We start from the raw sequence: 10813 nt of genomic DNA, 5'->3' as shown, positions 1-10813 counted from the left end.
GTGGCGGAGCCGGAATGTTATCTTTGGGGGGGTCGTATATTTCCCGTATTTTTTTTAGCGGGGCAATAATACTACACTACTCGAAAAATAACATATACACGAGTGTGGACTTTTTCTAGGGGCAATAATACTACACTACTCGAAAAATAACAGATACACGAGTGTCGACGCTTTATGCACGATTCTTGGAGTTATGAGTGTGTTTAGGTGAAAAGTAAATGAGTCCAAATATGTTTGAGTGTGTGAATATTGAATAATATGAGTAGACATGGCAGCACAAAGAGAGACCAAAAAGGTTGAATGTTGGATGCATTAGGGAATTAGTTGGCTAGCTTTTTTTCTTTTTTTTTTTTTTTTTTTTTTTTTTATATATATTATAATTGCTAAAAAAATATATATTATCTTATATAAAAGTAAGAAACTCTAATAGTATATTTGTAAGAAAAAAATATTTATATATATATATATATATATATATTTATCTCTTATTTCGCAGTCACTTTTTTCTAATTACTTTCACACGAAATTTCGGCTAGCACAATCCTGATTCACTACTCCTATATCTTTTTAATTGTTCTTATTACTTTTATCTCTTATTTTCTAGCCTATTTTCGCTAATTTTTCTATGTTTCATTTATTTAATAATGAATTTTATATTATGAGAATTAAGTTTACATAATTTTTTTTTTGGAATCAGTTTGTATTATTAAATTTGTATAAATATTGATGTTGTTACCAATATGACAAATAAATTTTGTTATAATTGTTATTGTCATTTACTAAATCAACAAGTATTTCACGTTTGAAATGTTATCCCGTGCATCGCACGGAAAAAAAATGCTCCTTAATATTAATGAAAAAAAAAATTGTGATGCATTTTTTAGCACAAAAACTTCTTAATGGTGGGGTAGTTTACTCAAAAAGTTTAACCGTGGGAAGATATTTGTTAACAAAAAGAGATGTAATGTTTTGTAGTAATAATCAATGTTTTGAAAACATAACCGGACATTGATCAGGACAAGCTACTGGATTATAATTGGACCGGTTTCACCGGGGTCAAACCATTTTTTAATTTTTAATTTTATAATTATTTATACATAATTTTTATATTAAATAAATCATATTTTCTTTCACACATTAACCATTACTCATTTCCAATTCAAAGCGTAAATTAAACTTATTTTTCATTTACACACGAAACATATTACACCAAATCGTTTCAAATAATATAGAGTTATAATAAAAAAATAACATGTATTCCAATTTAAAAAATATTCTATTTAAATATATTATCCAACTTTTCAGATACATTTCTCTTCTTTTATTTTCTCTCTCTTACTCTATCTCGCTAACTCGTGTCCTAGACTGTATTTTTTATTTTAACTAATTTTAAAAATCCATTAATTTCAAATCTTTCAACCAAACGCACCTTACTTTGTCTTTGTTGTGGCTAGTTGATGGGACCGGAAGGAGGGTCCCTTTTGGCCCCTCTTGTTGTTGTGCTTCCTTTAAATTACTTATTTTTGTCGGCCAATTTAATTAACCTCTCACCCATTTAGGCTTTATGTCACAATTTGGATCAACTTTTCAAGTTTTGAGTTGTTAATATTTTTAGTGCACAACAAATCTTTTTATTGAATAAATTTCATAAACCATTCTTGGAATTTAACCTATTTATTGAAAGAAAAAAAAAGTTTGTAAATTATATTTTGGTGTCAAATTCAACATAATCTTCTAGATTCCGTGGAATGTTCTCTAGTTTATACTCGTTTTGTGCAAATAAGTTGTTTCAGATGCACCACAATTTGATATTTACAATCCTAGCGACATCTTATGATAATCTTATTTCAAAATGTGGAGTTGGAATGAGACAAAAATGGTACAAACTGAAGAATATTCCACATAATCTAGAAGATTCCACTAAATTTGACTCTGTAAGGAAAGACGTGTAAAAATATTTATAGTTAAAGGGTTGATTGTAATTACCTACACAAAAGGAGTTTTTATTTTATAATTTGACCTTACTTCAGGAGAGCGGCTGTAATCTGTTAGAAGCGGTACAGCTGGAGAGTAAATGACCAGAGTTCGACTCAATGAATAAATGTAACTAACAAGATCTATTAACTCGGGAGATGATTAAAAGGACACATGATTTGATGGTGGGATTGAATACATGTACATGTATGTAATAATTAATTAAGAATTGGATAAGTTTAGTTGAAAATTTGCCTAAGATTCCTTAGGTAAGCATCTTTAGACAAGGAAAATCAACAAAAGCTCGCAACAAATTAAAGAAGGTGGTGATGAGAATAATAATGTTACAAAGTTAGCACATGCCATCATGTGTTTTCTCATTAACTTTTATTTTATTATTATTTGCAGTTTGTCCTTTGAATTGACAAAGTTGGACATAAGTACAGTTTTCCTATTAAACAAACAAACCGTCACTATGAATTCACAAAGCTACAAATGTTTTTCTAATTTCGGTTTTTCGAATTGTTCTTCTCAACATAAAAAAACTTCGAGTTTTTCTTCTTCTTTTTAATGTGTGCAATTAATTCAAAATCGCCGATATTTTCTTCCGATTTTTAGCCCAAAAAGTTTTCGCAGAGAAATATAAGGGTTTTTGGGCAAAATATTTGGGCTCGGCACTTAGTGAGACTTCTCGGAATTTTTTTGGTGATCCCCCTTGACTAATGTTACTGGTAATTCATTAAATATCAAGAATTTATGTAAATTCCAATGGAGGGTGAGAAATTGAGGGTGCTAGGTGAGTTTTAAGAATTTGTAAAAATGGACCCCAGTTTTGTATTGTATAATATAAACATTAATTCATTAAGGAACACAACTGGACAAGAATTTTTTTATTAGCAGTTAAGATTTTTAGAGAAAATATGACTGAAATATTGATAAAGTTAAGGTAAACCGAAAGTTTACGGGGTTCAGGGCAGAGCTTCCAAAGTTTTTTTGAAAATATTCATATAAATATCACTGAACAAGTAAATATTTGTAAATTTTATTTTAAATATAGTATATTTTAAGCTTGTCGAAACTCTTTGAAATTAGAGGTAGACAATGTAGAATATTAAAAAAAAATGCAAAGATTGCTGAAAAAAACTTAAAATCTTGAAATAGATAAAAATTTGATAGAAGAACTCAATATCTAATTAATTATAATTGATCTAAGACATTTCATTCACATCAAATGCAATAATAAGTGAAAAATTTGAACAAATACTTAAACTATGTGAAACAATATAGCATATGGTTATTCAAATTGTTGAACTATTTATGTATTTTAGATATCATTTAATACTATAACTAGTATATATAAAAGGTATAAAATATTATTTAGAGACCCCTAATTTTTTCTCAAAATCGGGGGGCCCGAGACGACCGCCCATTTCGCCTATAATCAGAACCGGGCATGTACCAATAATCTGGAGATTGGATGATGAAATTATTTAATTATATTGGGTTTGTCATTTATTAACTTCATACACATTATAAAATGATACGATGTGTTTACTTATCTCATTCAACTTGTATCCTAGTTTTGTTTTTTTAATTTTTGTAATTCTTTGGGTTAGGGTACTCTTTTTCCCTAGGAATATATTAACAAGGCCCAAAGAATGATGGCCCAATTTTGATGAACTGTTTATACTTTATAGTAGTGAAATTAAACCTCGGATATAAAATTGTACGTTTCATTATTTTTAGTCCGGTTAACAACATATATGAACTAAATATCGTTATCTAATCTAAGGCGCACATGTTCAGTTGAGTAAAAACTGCTACGGGTGGCTCGGGTGCTGCAATCCGGACCGCTGTCAAACTTCGATATATCCACTCTAGTCGAAGGTGGATCCAGTTCATTTTGATTCGATCCACATGAATCTGGTCCAAGTTGAGCTGATTGCCACCCCTAATTTAATCTTTGTATCGATGTTGTATAATCATACGTAATTACATTTTGTTCTCTACTGGATTGTAACAAAATATCAAATTTTATTGTTTTGTTATTGCTTATTAGTTATGTGCTGTCAAAGTTTAAACTTGTGAAAATTGACTAAACATTGATTGCTAAATTCTGAAAAAGTTTGTTTTTTTTTGTTTTTTTTTTTTTTAATAAAATATCTCGCTGAACTTTCCAAAAGGCACCAGTTCAAAATTTTGCAGTGAACTTATGAGACTTAAGTATTAATTTAACAAAAAATACGTACTTTTGAAAATTGACTAAAATTTGACATTAATTATTTGGACTGGGGATGAAATTAATTGGGGGTGAACTTCTGAAATTAAGTATTTTAACAAAATATGGTTGTGAACTTTGAAATAATGGCTGAAATTGGACACTGAAGTTTTGAATATTGTAACAAAATATGACAATGAACTTTTAGAAAAATGCTAAAAATTGACAACGAACTCATGAAAAATGGTTAAAAGTTTGGCTGTCGTTTTTCAAAATTGATACGAACTTATGGAAATTGGCGATATTTTTTTTTTTTAAATTGATTATTCTAAGAAACTATTGCAGTAGGCTTCTGTACATTATAAGCTGGAACTTGACAGTGAACTATTCATCATTGAGCATTTTAACATATAAATATGAAAACTAATACCAAATTTCGGAAATTGTCTGAAAGTTAATAGCGAGCTTATTATGGAAGTGACTTAAAATTTGATAGTGAAATATAATTTTGAAAACTTGCAACGAATTTCTGAAAATTGACATAGAACTTCGACAGTCCTAGGGCGCGCTACAGTCGTCATAAAATGTGGTCGCGATGTTCACAGACGGGCCCACACGGTTCCCAAGAACTTTTAACGAGTAAATAAATGGTGGGGTATTTTTGTAAATGAACGAGCGAGTGACGACTTCTATTACAAAACCCGAAAAACTTCATCCAAATTGAAAAAAAATAGTTTGGTTTAAAGTCCTAAAAAAAATACTTGAAAAATGAAGTCTATAATTATGAGGATGTTTCAAGAGGGGTGCAACATGTACGTACCAACCATAGCTTTTAACAATATATATATATATTATTGATTCTATATTTTGTTGAGAGAAGACTTTCACAACTTACATGCATGATTGGCCTTCCCCCTACCAACCATAATTATTATTGAAACTATATTATTCTTTTATATTATAATAATAACATAGGTGGTGCATGTTTGCAAATTCTTATTTAAAAGCAAAAGTTATATATTATGAGTTAAGTTGATTACAAGTACTTATTTCTGTAAATCGAGAGTTATTGCCAATCTGCTGAAAAACCAACTTAAATAGAAAAACATGGTTCATCGATGTTTTCGGTGGTGTTTGCAAAAGCTTTTAGAAATAAATTATGAGCTTTTTTTTTTTTTTATCACATAATCTGTTTTTAGGTGTTTACAAAAACAACTTTTGCTTCTCTTAAAATAATCATCTTTAAACTATAATTTGTTAAGCACTCGTGACCCTGTTTTTTCTATTTAAGTTATTTTTTTAGTAAATTTGTAAACACTCCCAACTTTTAGAAATAAACACTTAAAAACTACTTAACTCACAATCCATAACTTCTGCTTTTAAATAAGTTTTTGTAAACTCCACCTTAATACAAATTATAGTTTAAGAATACTTATTTTTAAAGAAGCAAAAGCAAAAAGAAAACTGCTAAAAGCTTATAATCAGTTTATAAAAGCTTTTACGTACACCACCATCATAAGCCATAATAATGTAGCACAAGTGGAAGCTTATTCCTTTAAGACATTCTCCTATGTCAACTGTCAACCAACAAACCAAACCAAGTCGTGGCTACCACTTCTATTTTCATTCTTATATATATATATATATATATATATATATATCCCATCAATGTCATCTTAATTCAAAAAATACCAATCACTTTCATATAATCTCAACGGATAGGATATATTAATAACAATGGACTCGTCGGAGAGTACTCATCAAACAAATGATGCCAAGAAAACCATCAGGTGGCGCCGCTGCGACGCCGCCGCCGCCGTCAGAGTTCCGTTCCAAATTCTGACAACCACCCTCCTCAGTCTCCTCCTCCCCCTCTCATTCCTCCTCCTCGCCCGCCTCTCCACCGCCCAATACTTCCTCTCCGCCACCGACAACTACCCCCAGGAGGCGGACGCGGCGGCGGCGGCGGCGGCGGCGGAGCCCACCTCCACCTCCTTCTTGCGCTCGCTCTTTCTATACTCCAAAAAACCCACAGTCCTCCACTTCCTAGTCTCTCTCATCACCGTATCGTCTCTAACGTACGCCCTAACCGGAAAATTCATATTCCGGCCGAGCCACCATTCCATCTCCGGCGCCGATCAGCCGCCATCAGAACGACGCCGTTTGTACGGTGCATGGCTTCTGCTTTTCGTGTTCCAAGTCTGCGTCGGATTAGGTATCGAAGGGAGCATCGCCGCCGGAATAGACGGCTCCGGGTTCGGGCAGGAGAGCAGCTTTCTGTTGAGAATTGCTTTCTTCTTCGGCCTGCACGAAACGATTCTTTTCTGGAGGTGGACGGTGGTGAAGCCGGTGGTGGACGACACCATGTTCGGTGGATGGAGGAAGGAAGGGTGGGTTGAGAAGGCGGCGGTGGGGCTGAGCTACGGCGGGCTGTGGTGGTGGCGGCTTAGGGAGGAGGTGGAGGCGCTGGTTGTGGTGCCTGCGCTGATGGCGGAGGTTGGGGTGGCGGACTTCATGGGGTGGTGGTTGTATTATCTGACGGTGGCTATTGGCGTAGTCAGGGTGGTCAGAGGGTTTGTATTTACGGTTGGGATTTTGACACGTAGGAGAGAGGAAATTGATCTCCGCCGCCCGAATGATGACAAGGTCTGAGTCTGAGTTAACTCGACCGGTTCAATTTTTTATTTTTACTTTTATTTTTATTTTTTTTATAAAAAATCTTTGTTTTAATTTATTTATTTAATTATGAGATTCTGAAGAAATTTCAGACATGTTGTAAGGAACTTTGGAAAATAGAAGAAGTTGGTTAATTAATTAGTACTATTGTGCTTGTTTACTTATGATTAATGCCATCACCACATTAATTTTATTAAAAAATAAAAATAAATTGGATCAGTTATATTCTATGAAGTACGGAAACTTCAACTTTTTTTAATGTATTCGCGTTTTGAATTTATTTTGTGTCCGACACTCGAGACACCTACCGGACACCTTATGGGACATTTTGCAGTTTTAAAAAAGTTAGAAACGTGCGAGACTAGCGAATTTTCAAATATGTTCTTCTCCAATTATTATTTAGAGGATTTAACAATCAATTGCAAATCGATACTCCCACCGGTCTGTTTTAATCGTTGTTTTTTTAGCTTTGTACAAAAATTAAGAATCTCATTAAATGTGTCTTGATTTATAAAAATGTATGCTTTTAGATTAAAATGACATTGTCTTATAAATAATAAGAGAGATAAATAATTTATAAAAAAAAAGGAGTGTCGAAAAGAGCAAATTGAAAATTAAGTAATTAATGAAGTGTTGGAAATTTAAAGTGACTGATTAATATGGAAGAATTTTTTTCTCAAAAGTGACATATATTATGGAACTCATAGAGTAGTTGATAATAATAATATTATTAATCTTAGGACAACTCCAATGGGTGTCGCGATCCGCCAGTTTTGGCCCAATCCTTTGCGAGTTTCCTTTGGGTTGAGAAGAACACCAAAACTTAGCCCAAATAGAATAGGCCTCAAGTTGGCGCAAGTGTATACAGGGATTGGTAGAGATTCTTTGAGGATTTTAGAAAGGGGCGTGCTAAATCCCACACATAAATTAAAAAAAATCTCTATTTACTCGTATTCTCTCTAAAATGATTTTATCCAAGTAACATTAATTTTTTACGTGAATAATCATAAAAAATGAGTTTCGTTTTATTTAATATTTATTCAATTTCATTAAGTCTTTTTAATTATTCAAAATCATATCAATTCGAATTTTTTCCTCAAATTTCAACTTTATTTTAGTTTGAACATGTGAAGATTTTTGTTAAATTCGAACTTGGAATGTTAGGGACGTTTTTAGTGTGTGGTTTTGTGAAAAAAAAATTAGGGAAAAAGAAGAAGGGTGAGGAAGGAGAAGAGAAGATTTTAGAGAGAAAAATAATTTTAGTTATGTGTATGATTTGGTAAAATTAGTGTGGGATTTAGCATTTCAGTTCTAGAAAACTTTCTAAAACCCTCCATTTGTTGATCATTTGGAGTGTTCTAGTGAACAACTCCTAACTGTTAGATCAAATAGATCTCCACCGTCCATTAAGGAGGTGACCTGGTATAAATAGTGTAGAGACTTCATTTGTAATCATCCAACAAAAATCCAACAAATTCAAGACATTCAAACAATACTATCTTCTTAAGTTCTTCCTTCTGCACGGTTGTTTGTTAAGGGAACAAGTCCGTGACAGGGGCCCTAAACAAGGCCCCAAATGGACCAATCGTCAATTTGATGGCTGAACACAGACAAATCAGATTTCATCACTGCCATTAACTAAGGCACTATTTTAGGATCTCCTTCAATTGGACGAAGTGGGGAATCAAAATTTGGAGGGAGAAAAAAGAAACAGAAAGCAAGAGCAAGAGAGTGCATAAAAGAAGAAATGGACCAATCGTCAATTTGATGGCTCAACCTGCAAATCAGATTCCATCATTGCCATTAACTAAGGCACTATTTTAGGATCTCCTTCAGTTGGACGAAATGGAGAATCAAATTTTGGAGGGATAAAAAAGAAATAGAGCAAGAGAGTGCATAAAACAAGAAAAATGAGGAGGTGCCAAAAGGGGCAGGAGAGTGCATAAAAGAAGAAAAATGAGGAGGTGGGTTGTTTTGTGTGTGTGGAAGGTGGGTGGCTGGGATATCTTATTAATAAAAGTAAAGTTGCTCTTGAGATATCTTATTAATAAAAGTAAGGTTACTCTTGATAAATCCTAGCTTAACTTTCCCCTCATTTTAGGGGTAAGATAGTAATATTGTTTTTTTATATTATCTAATAATTCAATTTTTTTGTTTTGACATATCCTAAAAAATCAGCCAAATATTTGTTAATATATATCCTAAATGTAGCACCCCTTAATTTTTATTATGTGGTATAATAATAGTTTATACATGTATATTATTGAAGTTTATTCATTAATGAGAGTAATATAGTAATATAGTGAGAATTAAGTGGTTGAAGTGTTATTAATAGATAAATGCACAAGTAGAAATAATAAAATTAGAAACTTGGCAATCAAGGAAATGACGTAGGTTTGAGTATCAAAAACCATAGGAAGAAATAAGAAGTAAGAAGAAGCTAAAGGTTTGTCGGTGGTGAGAAGATGGTGACTTGACGATCCTTCCGGTGGAGTTCCAGCGAGCGGGGTATAGCGTTAGAACGCCCGCTATAGAAGCTTTGATTCGGTGAAAATTTCTACCCGTTTAATTTGGTGACGATTGCTCGATTTTGTCAAAGATATTCAGCTTCATAATTCGATTTGAGGTATTTTGACTTCGAATTTCAATTTCGTTTCTTCATAAAAATTATAGAATAGGCTGTATACTGTTAGAATAATTAATTTTTCTCAATTCTTAGAACCCTTGTTGAAACTGATTTTAGTTCTACAGTAGCTTCAAAGGAATTTTTGAAAATCAAACTTGTTGTTACTCTGATTTTCGGAACACAATTTGGGAGCGTTGGAATTCGAATTTTAAAGTCATTTCTTCTCAAACATCATAGAATTTCTGGTGCACGTTAATTATATGTTGAAGCTCCATCTTAACGGGCCGGGTCCGCTAGTTACCATGATTTACATTCCTCCATCAATCTTTGTCGGGCCAAGGGATGGGAGCCCTGAGACGAGAGATTTCGTTTTTTTGTGCAAGGGAAAGTAGAATTTACCCTAATTTATTATATATTTTACAAATAACCAATTATGTATCTATAAGTTATTTCAGTGCCCTAGTCATTTACAAGGGTATCCGGTGCACACAAAAAACATTTTGAGGTGCATTGAACGGTGTCGTTTGTGTGTCAAACATTTTGTCAAAAAAATAAATTTTCAGCGTTTATCCAAGCATCCGATTTATTTTCGTAATTTCGATCAGATTAGGGCTGACATGTTCATTTGTTCGTTGCTCCACACGGGCATAAGTTGATTCCACAGAGCTCGAAGATAGTCCCACCCAAACTACACGACCATGCCTCCAAGATTCGAGCCTCTATTTCCCGATTGAGAATGCCATGTTGCTCCTCCTCCCAACCGCTACCGCCAAGCACCACCAGCTATGCCTGCAATCAGGGCTGAGGCCCCACCGTGGCTGGATGTTCCAGAAGTAGATTTTCCAAAGGCGTATGGCGTAAAAATTTAAATTAGGATTCAATTGAGGCTTGAGCACACATTTGAAAGTCGAAATTCCAGGTTTAAACTGTGCTGACTCAAATATGTTAAATAAAACAGCCAACTGTTGGAATAGAATAACCATCTTCTAACCGCAAGAGTTAGCTTCAGCTCACTTCGATTTCATGGAGAATTTTCATTCAACTCCAGCATATGGATTCGAACTTAAATCACAAACGAAACCCATTTATACTGGTAAAATCACTCGCCTAGAGTATTCATTGCAAAAAAAATCTTGGAATAGTACATCGGTTCTCAAATTCATAGCTTCAACAAGTACATGCATATGTAATCAAAATCCAACACGCAGGAGTTTTTTTGTGCGTTCAACTCATCAAAAAACGAACAAAAAAGAGAGGAACAAATAAATAAAATCTCAAAGTTGAAACAGAGTCGAGACGGGGTAAGAAGCAATCTTCAA

General features: G+C 33.3%; 1 protein-coding gene across 1 annotated transcript; it reads left to right on the top strand.

Moving 5' to 3' along the window:
- The first annotated feature begins 5871 nt into the window (after positions 1 to 5871).
- On the top strand, positions 5872 to 7009 carry LOC105960084 (uncharacterized). The gene has a single exon (XM_088813649.1). The coding sequence runs from the start codon at positions 5930 to 5932 to the stop codon at positions 6842 to 6844; it is 915 nt and encodes a 304-aa protein (XP_088669775.1). The 5' UTR covers positions 5872 to 5929; the 3' UTR covers positions 6845 to 7009.
- Positions 7010 to 10813: the final 3804 nt, after the last annotated feature.

This window comes from Erythranthe guttata, chromosome 14 (assembly GCF_056151865.1).
Source record: "Erythranthe guttata isolate IM_541 chromosome 14, IM_541, whole genome shotgun sequence".
NCBI lineage: Eukaryota > Viridiplantae > Streptophyta > Magnoliopsida > Lamiales > Phrymaceae > Erythranthe > Erythranthe guttata.
This window is presented reverse-complemented; position numbering and strand designations above follow the sequence as displayed.

Excerpts from the sequence above, each read along its gene's own strand:
- LOC105960084 (XM_088813649.1), top strand. The coding sequence starts at position 5,930 with ATGGACTCGTCGGAGAGTACTCATCAAACAAATGATGCCAAGAAAACC.